This window comes from Lonchura striata, chromosome 3, assembly GCF_050655825.1.
Source record: "Lonchura striata isolate lonStrDom1 chromosome 3, ASM5065582v1, whole genome shotgun sequence".
Classification (NCBI taxonomy): domain Eukaryota; kingdom Metazoa; phylum Chordata; class Aves; order Passeriformes; family Estrildidae; genus Lonchura; species Lonchura striata.
Window position 1 is genome coordinate 21,792,682 of NC_140705.1, and position 18,443 is coordinate 21,811,124.

General features: G+C 32.9%; 1 protein-coding gene across 3 annotated transcripts in view; it reads right to left on the reverse strand.

Annotated features, from left to right (window-relative positions):
- Positions 1-554: 554 nt before the first annotated feature.
- CSMD1 (CUB and Sushi multiple domains 1) overlaps positions 555-18,443 on the reverse strand; it is a 1,051,612-nt gene continuing 1,033,723 nt past the window's right edge. For all 3 annotated transcript variants that reach the window (XM_031504428.3, XM_021551131.3, XM_085576363.1), the window contains 5 exons: positions 15,018-15,179; positions 13,866-13,978; positions 12,995-13,082; positions 6,763-6,895; positions 555-4,138 (listed from right to left, as the gene is read on the reverse strand). In XM_031504428.3, coding sequence (XP_031360288.2) covers positions 3,979-4,138; positions 6,763-6,895; positions 12,995-13,082; positions 13,866-13,978; positions 15,018-15,179 — 656 coding nt within the window. In that variant the 3' untranslated portion in view covers positions 555-3,978. The remainder of the gene's footprint in view (positions 4,139-6,762; positions 6,896-12,994; positions 13,083-13,865; positions 13,979-15,017; positions 15,180-18,443) is intronic.

Sequence of the window (18,443 nt, forward strand, 5' to 3'; positions counted from 1 at the left end):
AGAATAGTCTTGAAGACTGACTCTTTGTTAATCTGTTAGCAAGTAAATAAATTCAGTATTTTTTAACATGAATATACACTAAAGTATTTTTAAATGTTCAGAATTTCATATATTGATTCTGAAAATAGTAATATGTATGACTAACTTTATGTATAAAAGCATTTTAAAAGCATTTTTATTTCATTCAAAGTATGTACATTTGACAAGCTAGCTCTCAGATGTTAAAACTGGAAATACCTTTGGCTCCATGTGATCCATCAATTCTGTGGGTAGGATGCAGGCTTGTGAAAAAATAAATTAGTTATTTTTTATAAAACAATCAAAAAGCTTAAGTCCCATTTTAAAATCTGAGTCTGCAATATAACAGGAAGCTAATTCCACCTCACTAGAGAGAACCTGAATTTTTTTCCTAAGCAACAAAATGCTTGGGAACATAATATGACAAGACTAAGATTCTGTTGAAACATTACATTATGAAAAACCAGTATCTGAGATTTAAAAGCATAAAATGAAATAGAAGGAACAAAGTTGATAAGAAGAGGTCACACAATAGATGAAAATCTAAAATTAAATATTTAATTAGAACTCTGATTTTGTTTTCAAGGTAGGTGGCATTGCACAGGCTATATTACAGTCTTGTATGTTTGTTTCATTATTTTTTTTTTTCCAAAGAGAATATTGTTTATTTTAACAGGCCACTTTAATATTAATACAAGTGTAATAGGATCAGAACTGAAAATCAGCTAAAGATGGTAAATTTTACATTATTGGGAAAATTACAATTTCTTTTTGCATTGTAAAAACATTTATTTTTAACAATTTACCTACATTAATCAAAAAAGTACATCATATTTAATAATTTTACAAATTCTTCATAAAAAATATATCTCTGTACAAAAAGTTCTTTTGCACCTACTTCATGTCACAGCAGCATGTAGTGAAATGGCAGAATGGAATAGTGGGAATGAAAATTAGATTGACTTGGTCATTATGCGGGCGTTCTCCCCAGTCCCCCCACCCCCACCTTCCCACTTTTTTTTATTTTTTTAATAACAACTTTTTTTGTTTACAAAATATTTTACACAAGAAAAAAAATTATTGCAGCTAGCCTGGAGAAAGGCAAGATGTGTGATACAAGCAGCAGTTTTTAACAGCTTTGAAGCACATAACCTGTTTTTTAAAAAAAATATAGCATGTATTATTAGCCTGTCATAATGATCTGGTCAACGCTGGGGGAAAAGTCTTCTGCATTTATAAGAAAAAAAAAACAGATTTCCTGGCTGCCACTTAGCCACTGCACATCATCTTAAGAGCCTCACTCTGAAGAAGCACCATATCTAAGTGCATGCATACACAGCCCTCTGTATAATAACTTCAGGAGAAGGAGATCCAACCTCTACAGAAGACTCAAACATAGTGAAGAAGGAGAGGAGTTTGAAAGGTGTGGGTAGGACTAATTTGCAATACTTTGGTTTTACTTGGGTTCCAGTGTGAAGCTCCTGTTTAATCAACGCTCCACGCAAACTTCTTAGGATAACTTGTAAGTGTATTCCTTTTGAGTGTCCCTGATCAAAGAGCACTCAGGATAAGCAATTGTTACACTACCTCCCAAAACGAACCACTGAATAATGGATTCATGGAATCTGGGCACTCTAATACAAAAGACCAAACCATTTCACTATTCTCATTTATCCTCCAACACATTCTTTGGTGGTCTTAGTGAGACAGGGCACTGAAGCATACACTGTAATGATAGGACTAGAACTCATCAATAAAAGCTACATATTTTGTTTTCAAAACTCAATTTTTTTGTTCTGTCATTGCCACTACAGAAATATTTTTAATACAGTAATGTCAATTTTTAACACCTGTCAGCAAAGTTACTCAGACAATATCCTCCTTCCTGGCCTACTGTTCCTACAGAAGCTCTTCATTTGCCAAGCAACTTTCTCTATGTGGGGGAGGGTCAGGACAACTTTTATCTGATGACTGTTCTTTCTCAGAAAATGTGAAGGGCTCTGAGATGGGACAGCTGAATGAAACTTACTGCACAGTAACTTCAGAAAAAAAAAAAAAAACCCAACAAAAAAGAAAGCAAAAAACTACAAACAAAATGAACAAGGAACTGACTGGAAAGGATTATTTATTACATTTCCTTCAGAGTTTCTTGCTCATATGAAGAACCTAACAGCTGCAGGCCCTACAATTATTATGTATTATATTGCTGGTAGATTTCATCTAACAGATGTAGTTGTTAAACTGACCAAGGGTTACCTTTGAAATTTTTATTGCATTCTGCAACATTATCTGAAAAACCTGTTACTGGGCTTATATTACCTTTTTGTTTTGTGTATAACAGCCAGACCTACACACATATGGAGTTCAGAAAAACTTTTGAACAGGCTTAGGTGGCAATAGGACATTTTGAAATTCAGAACACAAAACCAAAAACAGCATCAAAAAACCAGCCCTGAATTAGAAGAAAAACAAAACAACTTTCCTGTTTTTTGAACTCATGTGTATGATTAAAGCCAGATTTTGCTTCATTATTTACTATGATTTCCTAATTTTAAAACTCAATTTCATTAATCTGCCCAATGGCATTTTTGTTTATTTTCATTCAATGAAACATCTAATTCTATGCAAACTTTAACGATTACTCAACCTTTATATGTATAAATATCTCTGTCAAACTGTGTAAGAACAAAAGCAGTAAGCACTGTGTTTAAAAAAATTAAAATAAACAGAAAGCAAAGATAGTTGAATATTTCTCTTTGTTCAAAGTAGAAACTGAATGACCACTTTTTATGGACAATTTGCCCTAGGTTTTTCTATGCTACTGTAATGTGTTTTAGTTCCATGTAACATCAGAAAATGATGTCATATTAAAGGAAAAATGGAAAAAAATGCAAAAGGGAAGACTGTATTATGAGCAGAGGCTCAGAGGCTTTATGAGCTATCTAAAATAAATTACTATTCACATTTGTACATGGCAAGCAGAAATAGCTGCTAACCCCCTGCTGTTAAATAGTATGATACTGACAGTGGTGATTGATAACTGATTTCAGAAGAAAACAATAGTGGCAATGAATATTTCTTAGAAATGGGCTCTTGTTCTGGCTCAAAGTCTCCAGTCACTTGTAATCATGTTCACAATGAAATTTAGTCAAAAATTGACAAAAGAAACATTATCCTCTATAGCACAAGATTTTAACTGGTGCTAAACATGGGGGTCATTTTAATACTCCAGGTAAATGTATTGTGGAATCTTTTGCTTGGAAAAAAGTGAGTGAATGTCTATATACAATGGACAGTGCGTAGAAACCCTGTGTATTTTTACCAGTATTTTACTCAGCCAGCCATTACACCTTAGTGCAAAAAAAATTTGTGCATTAATATTTTGAGACATTAACGGCTGATTGGAGAATTGGCAAAACTGGTTATGAATAAAATATACTGCAAGTTTTCCTAATTTTAGCAAAATTTCAATGGCAAAGCATTTGTAAGTGTATGCAACCTCAAGGCAGGCTGTCTCCTACTTCAAGAGAGCTTTATTTCTTCAGAATATTCCCGGGGATAATCTGCGGTGCTATCATTTGTCACAGTACTCAATGGATTTATCCAAGTGCCCAGAAGAAAACATTGAAAGGCATTCAGCCGCATACAAATATGAGAGTCTGAGGCATTAAATATGACAAATTGGCATGACTTGGCAGTCTTCCTTATAGTGTGCCTTGGTTTGAAGCAGATGCAGCCAGGCATTTTGATCCAACTTTAAGATGAAAAAATATTCTTTGTCTGATCCCCCGAAGACTGACACGTTTTTACCAGAAAATTTAGCTGCATGTAGGCTGACAGAAGATGTTAAAGATTACAGCAGCAAAGCCAAGAGAAGGGAAACTGGTATATGGCACCAAAGGAATTACTGCTTGTCCATCAGAGGTATGGCTATGAATCAGTCATATTGGGCACTGAAGGCTATACCACTGTACAAACTGTGTTCAGAGTTGTATCAAACCTCACAGCCTTTGCTTCTGTGGGTTTTAAGTTTGTGTCATACATGGGATTTTCAAATGAAGCTTGTCCATTACTGTTTTCATGTCCAGCATATCCATTGTATTGTACTTTTGGTCTTGTTCTGGGGAAAAATAAGACAGGAAATTGTCGTTAGCAATAATAGACATTTTAATATTTCCATTCTGTCTACATACAACAGCAAGTATCCAGAATATCTTGCACTGATAGTGATAGTAACCTCCAGGTAAGTGTCTGCAATTCCAGTTATTCCAGGTAGATCTCCCACAGCATGTCTTTCTACCTCCATACCAACAATAAACACTGTTAAATACCTTGTCCAAATACCTGTAATCAGATTGATCAATTCCTGACTGATATTCACATATATGTTGACAATTCAGCATCAAATGATACTGAAACTAACCAATCTTTTGATAATTTTCTCTCCATGAAATCAAGAACATGCACATTATTATGCAAAGCTCTGTTAGAACATATTAAGCCAATAATGAAATGAAAATAAACCAGAATTGTGCAGATTTTCTGACATATCTAGAAAAGTGATACTCTATGATATTTTTCTTATTTTATGATATTTTATTTTAATATATTAAACTTAAATCTCTTAGTATCTGGAAGTATCTAAGTATATATAAGTTCAGTATATTGTTTTATACATATAATTGTAACAAGGCAAGAAAGGAGATAGAGTGCAAAATGTAAGTGCTTGGTGCTCAAAAAACAATTTAGTCTCTCATTATATAACTTCAGAAAAGGGTTCTTGAAAATCAAATTCTTCTTATAAACTTATTTTGTTTTGGATCACAGATAGGGAAAGCTATCACTGAAAGATATTACTAATGGAAATTGACAACATGGAAATAATTCTGATACAAATAAATATGTTTTTATACCTATTTTAATTGTATAACTACTAAACATTCTTACAAGTTAACTAGGAGCTTTCCTAAGTACATGTAATTAAATATATTTTTAATTTTACTCAGAAAGATTGGGATGCAGTCTTCATTCCTGAAGTAGTTCCTATCAGCCAGATAAAAGGTACAACTGTGTAAAAAAGATTTAACAACCCTGGTTCTAATTAGATGATGCCTGTGTGAGATAGGCATAGCCAAAACATCCATAAAATTGAACCCTAAGACCTTTAAATTCTCTGTTACAGAGAGCCTCTAGGGACATAACTACCATCACATAATTTTGAAAGTTTCATGTTGTTATTCTGATCATTAATGTAATTTCAAGAAAGACCCTTCATAATGTATAAATTCTATTCTCTTTCTATTGGAATATCCTTTCTTCTGAAAAGAATAAAATTTGACCTAAAATTAATTCACATCACTAATCAACTCTAATTTTTTGATGGCAATATGACACTGATCCCCTTTAAAACCTGCAGTTTAGTGTAAGAAGAAAATAGAAGAAAATAAAAAGAAATAAATAAATAAATAGAAGAAAAGGAAAAGCATTCTTTGAAATATTAAGCTATGAGAAACATCTCCTATCTCAAATATAATGCATTTAAATTTGGGCAGAACTGCAATGCTGCACCAGCCATACCATTAACAGAGAGATTATAGCTACTTGTCTAAAGAATGAGTTTATTCTCTCTCAAACATACTGCTGATGTAGGGCATTAAAAAGTTCAGAGGATAAACTACAAAATGTACTCTCATGTCACAAAATAAATTTTTTATGAGTTTGCCTCCTCTTTCTTAGCAATATTCCCTTTTCATTCCATCTCTTCTCCAGATTCAAGTGCCTGGGTATTCATAATGCTCTTAAAGCTCCCCTCACCACTGCAGAAGAGAAGCTGTCTGAAAATGTAGACCTGTAGGCATCAGAAAAGCGTCTTACAATATCAAGTTTGAAGACATAGTTGATAGCTCTTCCTGAGCAGTTTTTGTCAACAAAAGGCTATACTACATTTCAGGACATGGATCATTTTAACTGTGGTTCCCAAGTTCAAGCCCCACAGCACTTTGTTTTTCCCAAATCATCAAATGCTGAAATAGGAAGACAGTTTACTGCATCGTAGGGTACTGGTGAATCTCAGATTGTCTGTGTGATTTCTTGCAATTGCACAATACCCTTGGCATCATGACTATAGAACAAAAGTTTAAATAGCATGTTCCTGTTATATACTATTTTGCAAATAGTTGTCAGAATGAACAAATTTTCAGAAGATACATAAGATATTAGCCTTTAAACCAGATTTCAGACAACTTTGTTGGATTTATTCTATTATCTAGGGACATATAAAAGTTTCAGATGACCTGAAGTGGTGCCAATTCTTACAGTAATCACTAGCTGACTCAGCACATACTGTAAGTAGTTGCATTATAGGCTGTTCCCTCGTGGAATTTATGGATTTTTCAACTTGTATAATTAATACTAATAAGCTCTTTGAAAGAAGCAGCATACATTCAATTTAATAAAGCATTAAAATGAAAAAATAGAACATATGACCTCAGATTTCAATCTGATTCAGCCTAATGAACCAAGAAGGTTGAAAGGTCTTTGCTCCTTAACAGAGAAACTAATTTTTCAACATGTACACCATTAAGAACTGCCCTGCACTGAACTCCTTCATGGAAATACCTAGAAATATTTGTCTTTCTAGAGCAAGGATGTTCTTAAAAGCTTTTAGAACTGTGTTCTCCAGTTACCTATGAAAATCAAACAAAAAAGCTCATTAAATTATTGAATAAATAATATTTACAATACCTGTGTTTGTAGAGGTAAAATGCAAACCCTGATAATATTAGAGCAAAGAATGGTACCAGGATGGCAGCTGCAACTGAACTGCTGTTTGTACCATAGTAGTGATTTGAAAGGTCTGTGTCTGCACTTAAAGGACCTGAAATAAAACAAAAGGGGCAGAAATAAAATTTCCACATTATCTACAGAGAGAAATAAAATTCCCATATCATCTAGCTAATGATGTTCTTTTTATTTAAGAGTTAAAGATGGATACTTAAAAACGTAAAATAAATAGCATGCAAAATCACAGTATAAATATTGTTAATAACACTTCATGACATATCAATAACTATCAAAATTATTTGAAAATTGTATTCAGCAAGTAAAATAATTATGATCATTGACATAATAATCTGATGATGACTCAGTTTAATAAAGTTAAGCCATAAAACTTGTAAAAAACAAATTAATTCTTTAAAAGTACTGTATTCCAGCAGTCTTAATATTCAGCTTGGAAACAACAAGCAATGCAAGACCACAACAAACAAGAACAAGGGAGGAAGAACTGAGGTGACTGTGATAGATCACAGTTGTTCTGCTCAGCTCAGTAGCCCTCCCAAGTCTGCACCTGTGCCCACGTCCCTCCAGAGCTGTGGACAGAACAGTGCAGAGAATGCAAATGCAGTGTCCTGTGGCACGGCCTTGCTGGGCTCTCATTGTGGACAGCAGATAACCTGGACTGTAAAGCATTTTGCAGAACACATTTTTTCATCAGTATAAACAGACACATCACTAAGTAGCTTAAATAATTGACCACATTGTTAATTCAAGGATGAAAGACAATTCAATGATGAAAAATACAGAAAATTTTATAGAAAAAAAATGGTTTTTGAGATCCAACTCCATGTTGCCAGTTTGAATTCACAGCTCTTCAGAAAGCAGAATAGGTCCCATTCAAGAAAGAAAGAGCAGGACAGAGGGAATGTAAAGAGAGGATCAGGCTTCAACAGGTATCTGTGCTTGATATTCTGGGGTATTATTGCTATTGAGAGTGAAGAAGAGCAGGAGACACTGCTGTTTACCTCTCAGAAATGCTCCAAACCACCAGTACAGTGTTTCAAAAACCACAACTCCCTCACTGACAGCAGCAACATCTATCAGTCTTTTTAGGACTCCAGTGCAAACCAGTTATACAAAGACATGGCCACTATGCTAATTCACCAGTCAACTAAAACATCCAAATAAATTCAAAAACGGAGAAAATAAAAATAATAGTAAAAGTAATAGTTTTTTGGATTTATTGTAAGTTATTATTACTTATAAGTAAAAGTAATAATTCTCCTATTCTCCCAGGAAAGGTTCAAGGTCAGATTGGATGGGGCACTGGCAACCTGATCTAATGAATAGTATCCCTGCCCACTGCAAGCAGTTTAGAACTAAATTATCTTTAAGGTCTCTTCCAACCCAAATCATTCTACCATTCTATGATTTCTTGCAGTTCAAGCTCAATAGAAAAAACAAATGAGATAAGTTTTTTCTTCTGTGAGATATCTTTAAATCACAAGTGTTTCAACTGTCAATATTAAAATACCTTTTGCACATTTAATTTTAAAAACTGTATTAAATTTTAGGAAGTAATTAAGTTGCCTTTAAAATGAAGCCAACCTCCCTAGGAATTTCTGTATTACTATATTTGCTCACGTAAAATATGACAAAATATTGCACTACAATCTTTTTCACTGTTCAATTATTTGGAGTAATTAATAAAAAAATAAGAAAATTATCAAATTCATTGAAGTTAACTTACATAAAAAAACCCCCAGGAATTAATATTCAAACACTTATACAAATTTCAAATGCAAATATGTGTGATCAATGAAGTCTTAACTTTTATGTCAAAGATATCATCACGCCACATATGATAGATACATTTTAATGTACAAGTACCAGAAAAATTCTAAAATTCATAAGAGAAATTCTTAGTATGAACTTTTTGGTTTATTTGGTTAATTTTAAAGAACTGTTGTGCAGCTCAAGATTTAAAATCAGGCACAAATTTACACATAAAGGATTTCTTTTAAGATATCTATGTTGGATAACTGATTCACATTGAATACTTTACACAAGATTTCTAGTGGAGGTAATCACATATTCCATATCTCTACAGTTTTTGAAGTACCACACGTAAGGTAATGAAACTTGAAATTTTTGACTGAAGTTTACAAGCTTTAATTGAAGAATTTCAACCTGGAGTTGACCAGGTTCAGACTTGCCAATGAATGTGCTTTTCATTAGGAAAAGAACCTTCACTGCAGTTCTGCATAATCTGAATTTTAGTCATGTATGAGACTCAGTATAATTTCAACATGGTCTGTCTACTCATTATAATAATTTTCAGATCTGCTTGTGATTAAACATATACTGATGTGAACTTTGTTATTCTTTGGACAGCATTATAATTGTACTGCCCAAACTAAGGTAGCAATTGCTACCACATCTAAAAACAGAAAAGTGGAAATACCTAAATATACACACAAACACACACAAAATGTATGCAAAAGATTATCTGATTTACTTTTCAATAAAACAGCCATACTTCGTCTCTGGGAAATGTGTTATTTAGAAGAGGGATGTTCAGTAAGGTTATAAATGATTTTGGGTTTTTTAACAATACATGTTATAACAGGACTTTAGCCCCCAAAACAGCAGCAGTCAGGTGAATTCAAATTTTGAAAACACACAGTGAATTCATTAATGTACAAGCTGTGCACTTTTATTCTTGAGGTGATTGAAAAGTATTGTAATTTGTACCTAATAGAAAATAAAACCTTTTAAAAGAAAATACTGTGCAACCTGATGTCATGGTGTCAATCCTGCCCTTCTGACCCAAGCCATTTCATGATTCTGTGATTAAGAACATTTTCTTATTGTTGTGTGGATCTATCATATGCATTTCTCCTTTGTCTCCTAGCTCAGGGTTTCAGTTGGCTGGCATCTGTATAGCATGACTCAGCTTTACTAAGAGAAATGCTATTCAAGTCAGAGAAAATGCAAAAGCCATGCAAGATTAAGAAAAGTAGAATTACATGCCTAAGAATAATTTCTGAGACAAGGATGGTTAGCAGGCCAAGGATTTAAGAGAAAAAAATACCAACACAGAAAGAAAATCAGCATCTTTCAAGGAACAACATATGCTGGAGCTTCTTCATCTGACTGAACCTGCTGGACAGCAAGGACTCTGCATAGGTGCCTCACTGGGTGTAGACGTGTGTTACCAACAGTTTCATAGCTCATTACTCCAGGTATCTCTTTGTGCTTTAGCTAACACACAACAGCTCTGCACTCTAGAGCTTTCAGTACCCTGTTTAGATGTAGAGTTTCCTTGTGAGTGATGAAGCTGTGTGAAATGATCTGGAGAGGAAGAATGATTTATAGAGTGAAATTTAAAATTCACATCTCATGGTATTCAACATTTTAAAAGTTGATTAATTTCCAGTAATGGATGTGTATTCTTCAGCCATTGATCTAATATAACACAGATGCAAATTAATTATGCATATTTCATTCTTTGCTAATATGTTTGTCAATCTAGACAAGTCAAAAAATACTTTGAGGAAAGAAAAAATTGAAAAAGAGGTGGGTAATTGTATTTCTCTATAGAAAATAAATACAGGAAAATAATTCATTTTGTGAAGAAGGTTTCTCTTCTCACAAAGCTACCTTTTTACACAATTTTAAAACAAGTGTCCAGACTGGAATGAACAAGATTTTAGAATAAACATCATCTAGAAATTCAGTGTTGAGACATATACACTCAGCAATTGCTGAAACTGAATTTAGCCACAGACTTGCAGCCTTTAGAAACAAAGTTGCTATAACATAACAGGCAAAAAGGCCTGAGAAATTACTGATTACTGGGCAAAAGAGGTTAAATAATTTGGTGTCTCAGCTTGGGTTTTTAAGAAGGCTCAGGTATAGTACTAATTCTCTAAACAGATTTCTAACAAATGTCTTTGTCCTTTGGGTTATTTTCTAAGGCTACAATCAAAATTGCTTCTAAGAGAAGATAAAAAGTAGTAAGAAAGAAATGTTCTTTCCGTTGTCATGTCATTAGATTTGAAGACTGAGCATACTCAGTTGTTTGAGCACAGTTCTAATAATGCCAACATTGTGGGTTTGATTTCTGCATGAGTCATTCATTTAAGAGCTAGACATTATTTTCCTTGCAGGTCTCTTCCAACTCAGAATATTCTGTGATTCTGTGATACCCACTGAGACCAGTCTTTTTCTAGCATTATGTTATAGAAAATTATTCATAAAATACATTGGTCTTTCCCACTTAACCAAGTAGTTCTCTATAAATGCTGTCTTTGAAATATGCTTGCAGAAGGAGAATTTCATATTGCTTTATGTATGCACCAATTTATGCATACTTTTGGCTTACTGTAAAGGTAGCAAATAATTTAACTTGGAAACTAGAAATATGTTAAGTCTTCAGGCAGAGGATATATGAGATCACCATCTCAACAAAATATTAATGAAGAAAATAGATTTAAAAAAACAAAGCAAATTACCCTTGAATATAAGAGGGTATTGACAAATATTACTTAGATGGAAATTTGCTGTTTCCTTTTAGCTGTTAATTATTCAATAGAGAATAAGCAATTTATAGAAAATCAGTGTCCTTTTAGCAATCTTGTAAAAGACATGGTGTCTGCATTTAGAGCAAGATTTCTACTGAGAAGTCAAAGCTGAAGATGAGAGGTCCTCAGTCCAACAATGCAGGATTAACTTGAACACTCCAGCTCCTTATTAGCCTTATACAAACTGATCTCTTATATCACAGCTCTAAAGGGTGATATGGACAAAATTTTCCACTACTGTAGAATACATCCAGTGGAGAATTCTCTCACTGTTTCACTTTTGGCTTATTCTTCAATTACCACCTATAGTTATTACCTTCACATAGAATCAAACTTTTATTTTAGGTAGCTGGCAAACCATGGATATATTTTTTGATCTTGCTTAAGAAAACAGCAAATATAAATATACATCTCCCTTAACCAAAACCAACAAACCACATTCTTACTGTTTCAAGATACCCAAGGCTCCTTAACTGACAGATGTTTGAATAAATGTTGATGCTCTACTTTTACAGTGTGGTAATTAAAATCAGAAAGTAAAAGCAGCTTAGATATTACAGTAGGAAAGATTACATGAAAGTAAAGGCAGACATATAATCTGTCCCACACAAGAGTTTACTCTGAAGATTAAATTTGTATTTGACTTCAATAATTGGCAGTTCCTAGGCTGGGACCCTGAAGAGATGGGTTTCTGCCCCTAGTCACTAAATATACTTAACAATTTGAGAGATGGCCAAGATGAGACAATCCACAGTGTAACTGCTATTACAGTACTTAACAGAGCAAAGAAATACAAGAGAGATTCAACAGAACTCTAAAGAGCACCAGGTACAACACCAATGAAGCTAATGGAACCAAGGCAATTTATAAAATATACATATAGTCTGCCACAGACATTGGCTAGGCTGTCTCCTCTTCCTAGACCAGTACTTTTCTGTGAATATACCATGCTTTGGCCACTTTGCAGCATATCTAGGATCTACACTTGATATTTGCAAAAAATACTTTATGAGTGAATATTTCATAAGTAAATACTTTAGTTTTTATGATAAAACTATTTTATGAGCATAATAACTAGTCTTGTAACAGCTGCTAGAACACTTGAGCCCATAGCTGTAACACATACCTCAGACACTCATTTAATATTTTTGACAGTGAAGTAAAATTCTGTCCAAATACATATACATTCTGAAACATCCACCAGCAACAAGCACTCTCCAAATGACACTGTCAAAATTAGGGTTGATTTTGTCCTTTTAATTTCTTATATGATTCTGATTACAATTTATATATTTAAGCAGGAAATGTGTTTGCACTGCATGATATCCCTGGTACTTTCAAAAAGAAATTCAAGTGCTTGCAATGGCATTCTCTTTAAGAGCATCCTGTACTTACTAGGTTGCTACACTAGAAAACCTGTGATAGTAATGTGCTAATCAGAGTTAAATTAGGATTTGAACTGTATATTTAAAATATGCATATTTGGTTATGTTTTTTAATAGGAGTAGTGTAAAATAAACATGCCTACTTCATCTAAATAGATGAATTCTTTGAATTTATTCTTGCAAGACCCCAAAAGATGATACATATTAAAGATCTATGAAAGCACGTACCTTGTCTTTGGAGCATAAATTTTCCAAAGTCTTTTCCATGTATATCACCTTGATAAGTAAAAACTCCTCTTTCAAGCCCTGAGGATACCTAGAATATGTTGTAACAGAAAAAAAATATTTCTGAAATTAATAAATAATGTTTAGTCATTTTTTTCTGACTCAGACTAGATAATACAGAGTAGAGATTTTCACATTTAGCCTTTAAAATAGTGGTGACTTTTCTATGCTTATACAATATTTATTAGGTTAAATATTTTATTTTATTTATTTGCAATGATATTAAACAAAGTTTCAAAAAACACCTGGAATGATTTAAAAATATCTAATGCATATTGTTGGGTTTTAAAATTCTTGAAATACCATACTCATAATTGAATTAGTACACAGATATAGAAGTCTGATGAATTGTCAGATTTAAATCTATTTTCCACAGAAAGTATCACGAGGCAGAAAGAAGAAATGCAAAAAGTAAAACTGAAATGCACTGAAATGTAAAAAGTAAAACACCAGCTTCAAGATTAGGTGTGCTTTTATTACAGTGAACTATTTACCAAACCAAAAAAGGACAGTATTACTAAAGGCAGAATTCCCACTCCTATCTAAGGAAACAAGACAAAAACATGGAAAAATGTGCTGATTCACTCCTCCTTCCCTTTCATAAACTAAAAATACTAATCAGAGTAAAGCAGATAGAAGTCTGTATACAGATTTTTGAAAGAGAATGGTAATCCAATCTCCACACTGACAACCAAAGTGCTGGATTACATATTTGTAAGACAAAAAAATTGATACATTTATGTAGTTAATCACAAATTACTTCAGAATTTAGTATCAACCATCTTTAATTTACCATGGCAACCTGGGTACTTACATAACCATCTAGTGCCCAGTTGTCGTTTTCATACTTGCTTACAAAAATGTCACTTGGTCCTTTAATTTGGAAAGCTTTCAAGAGCAAATGGGCCTCTTCTTTCTTGTAAACACCTATTAAAATAAAGGAGGCAAGACATACCTTTTAAACAAATTTTCAATCAGTTTGTTCAAATATCTCTTAAAATCTAATTATATCACTTTAGAACTAAGAGTTTGTAGAAAACATTCTACAATAAAAGAATTTCATAACGTGAAAAAACCTCAAGATTTAAATGACTGTAATGGCTGGATCCTATTTAACTGATCTTTTGCCTCATCATACTTAATAAGAGTATACAAAGATAGGTTTGTATTGTTTAATTTTATACAGAATAGGACAAGAACAGTTGTATTTTTACATAGTATTTTGGGAATTCTGAATACAAATAGTACTCCTTTCCTGGAATTTCCTTGACTTGGAAAAAAATTAATTTGACTGAGATCACAAGAGGATATTGCTACAGAAGATATCAGTAGTGCAGTAAAAGAAAATTCCTGTTTGGCAGCCAACTACTGCAGTTCTCTCTGAACTCTTGGCCTTAAAAGATAGTGATAGTTGATAATGTTCTTTTCAATAGAACTGTGACGAAATGCTAATTCTGAACTTCAGTTACATTTTCAAAAAGGAATGCATGAATTTGATTATAAAGTATGCATAACTTATGATGCTATTTAATTATATGTGCCTATATTATGCTATGCCATTATTAATACCACATTATTTTAAGGTAGATCTTAATCAATATTGATTAATTGAGCTTTCCAGCTTTACAATTCTTAATATGCCTATATACACTTTCTCTGCCACTTCAGTAGTTCCTGCGACTTCAACACACCAAATGCTATCCAACAGTCTGAGATAAATAAACTCTACCTCGATATCTATTTGAAATATAACAGCTTAAATACATGGGTTGCTGCACATGAAGTGACAGGAGCCTGTGCAGACCATTTCATTAAAACCTTTCCTTTTGCAAAAGAAAATTATTTTTAGCAAAAATATAATTTTTTTGTTTCATTTTCCATTTGAATGAAAATGCATCAAAACTGACCAGATTAAAAAAAAAAAAAAAAATACAAAAACTTATTTAACAGCAAATTCTGAACCTACCTGATAGTTTGAGCTGTATGTTGGATGCCTCAATAAATGTGGCGTTCACTTTGCTGCTTGTAGTATTGAACCAATCAACAGTGAGAGTAGCAGGCTGTCTTTTTCCTAAATATTCATAAAACCCTTTCCACAGTGAATTTATAAAAAACACATCTGAAGGAACTAAATAAAAGTGGGGTAGGGGGGGAAAGAAACGAAGAAGTAAACTACAATGAAATAACAATCTTTCTAGCCATACTTATACTTGTAATTTTTTTAGACAAACAATTCACTGTTCTAATGCGGTATTATAGCAAAAATTAGAAAAACAATACAGACAATAAATCCAATAACCTTTCCACAAAATTGCCTATAATATACTACACCTGTCCATTATGGTATATGTTCTCAAATAAGCTCACACTTTCTAGATTGTGTGATTCAGTGAATGTCTTCAAGATTATGAAAAACAATGGACTCTTCCTCTAAAGCCCTGTACCTTTAAGGTATGAAGAAAAAAAAAAAAATTCTGAAACCAGAGATTCCTGGAACTGAAACACTGTCTTAAGCCATCCCTTTTGTTTCATGGATCTGTTGAAGCAGCACTGTGTGATTTTGAACTGAGTAGCAAATGAATATTCAACTGAATTGACTGAATTTCTGGTACAGTTTTATCAGTCATTTTTAGACTTCAAAGCTTTTTTCTATACAATATTACTGCACCTATGAACACTCTAGTTTTCAAAGAATGAAAATATTTTTGATTTAAAATTAACTGTCGTTTCTCAGCAACTGCAGTTATAACTATCTGAAGTAAAAATCCTACAAAATGAAGCTTGAATTATTGGAAGAAGTATATGCATTTAGATTATTTATTTGGTGATTGGTATCTTTCCTCTGCACAGAAAAAAATTATTTAGGTATTAGATGTTGTATTTTAAATTGTTTAACTAAACACATCATAACTTGACAAAATGACATCCCTAGCAAGTATTAAAATTCACCCTTTACTATCCATGATCAAATGATACTTTCTAAATAACTAAAGACTGAAATTAGGAGTGCTTCCACACTCTTCTAATTAAATTCTTTAATTAAATAATCACCTTTTTTTGCATTTTGTCAAACTCTGAGCAAATATAAAGGCAGTTTTCTTTACTGAAGAAAATTTAACAGTGCAGGTATTCTCTGTATCCGTTTTTAAAAATTACAGGAGTATTTCCTCCTCTACCTAATCACTTATTGCAAAAAAGAAACCCAGGGCAATAATACTTTACATGCAAGACATCTGAAAATCAGAGGGCTGATAAGCTGTTGACTAAAGGATAAGTAACTATTTTTTGATTTTAAGTTGTGCAAAAGTCACAAGCAAATGTTGAAGCTCAGTGTGGAATGATTTGAAAAAATCATCAGCATGTTATTGGTTGTATCACTGGATTCCAAATATGCAGAGACCTATTAAATCCCTTTGAGTGTAACCTTGAGTGTATTCCACTTTGAATAACTGGAAGTGTTCCATTGCCAAGGTAAAAGTCAGTGGGTCTTTACACAAGGTTACCTCAACTTACTACCAAAAATCTGTAGCATTACATTTCAATTGGTATGTCGCAGTTCTTAGAATTTGTATAATTTCTGCAACTATGTGGATTATGTAAAGGGTCTTTCAGACTCTTCTTCCTATGCATTTCTCATTTTTTGCTACAATAGTGACATAGCTAAATTTGAAATTTGGTATTCTAAAAAGAAATATTACAATTATTTTTGTCTATATTTTTAATCAATACTGTGTCTGACATATCCCCATGAAGGTGAACATCTAGAATTAGTGGTATGAACCACAGAGGTACTATATAAATCTTTTATAAAGGACACCATACTTTTATAAAGGACTCCATACTTTCACCACATTCCAGCATCTTCAGTACATAGTTTATCTAACAACTCTATCAACAATAGATGTTAAGCATTGCAAAATAGTACCACTGACTGAGAATTTATGGAATTTGCATTTGCAGATAACAGAATCAGTAAGGAGAAAAAATTGCATTACTGCTTCCCCAGCCATGTTTTTTTTAAACATTAAAATGCAAGTGCTGCAGTCCCAGGGATGCTGTTTTGGAGAGGCTCTGAGACGATTGTGCTGAACACGTACAAAGTCCCACATCCTGTGAGCAAATGCAAAATGAGTAAAATGAACTGGCTATTCGTATTCCAATACTGCACTGACTGCACTGATTGTTCTCAGGATGTGACAATTGGGAAAATCTACAGCTACTCATTAAAACAGCTTCCTAACTATTTATTTGAAGACTATACAAAGTGAGAACAGTGGAAAGCAAACAGAGTAATATAGTTCTTAATTCTCACATGGATATTGTAAGAATTATTTAGCTGCAACTTATACTTAATAATGTAAAAAATTTTACTATTGCCTATGAACATATTAACTCTGCCAAAAAAGCCCAAAAAAACAAATGAACAAAAGAAACCCCAACAAACCAATAAATATAACTTGCATTCATTTGTCTAAAGGTGAAAACCAGAACATGATTTTATTCTGTTACAGAAACTGTAGTTTACCAACATTAACTTAATTCTGTTTAAAATACAGATAGCAGCAAATCAAATTGTATCAAAAGTCAACATGACAATGTAAAGAAAGTGTTTCAAAATACCTAATGTTCTATAACAAAGAGAATTAACAATTTTAAACCACATAATAATAGTGCAGAGCTGTTTTTGAAAACAAAATGTTTTATTCTTAATAACTGTAATTTGTGACAGTTTCACTTTTCTGTTTACAATTATTGGCACTTTCAATAACAGCATTTAATTCTTTTTTAATAGCTTTTAGATAGTACTTATAAAAACTAGTTATAAAGGACATGATATTGTGTGAATTGATACTGGCACTCTGCATAGTGAATATATTTAGAAAGTAGGACTACATTTTAATTTGTCATTGAAATTCACAACCTGTGTGGTATCAGATTAATGCATAGATTAGGTGTTTGGTGAGGGTAAGCCTCCAAAAAACAAAGACTGTATATTAATTATAATGAATGAACACTATATCTGCTTTATTGTGAGTCTCAGAAGAACTCATTTATGGATTCACCTGACACTCTCACTAATAAACTCTCCAGGAAGGTTAATTATTAGCAGAAATACCTTTTTATCCCATCTACTCTACAGAGTCCCTCTGTGAATTGCCATGAGTGTGAACCATTAGTCTTATTTTCCCTGCAGCTTTGCTAAAAACCAAAATACAGAATTGCAAGCTCATTTATTGCTTATTGTTGAAAAAGTTTATAAACAAAATTAAGACTTTCATTTTGTGAATGAGGATTTCTCAGATGCATTTGTCTATTTTGTCATTGGCAGGAGGAGTAGGTTAACTGCGTACATGTTCATTAGGTGGCATAGAAAAGTAACAGTAATGTTTGC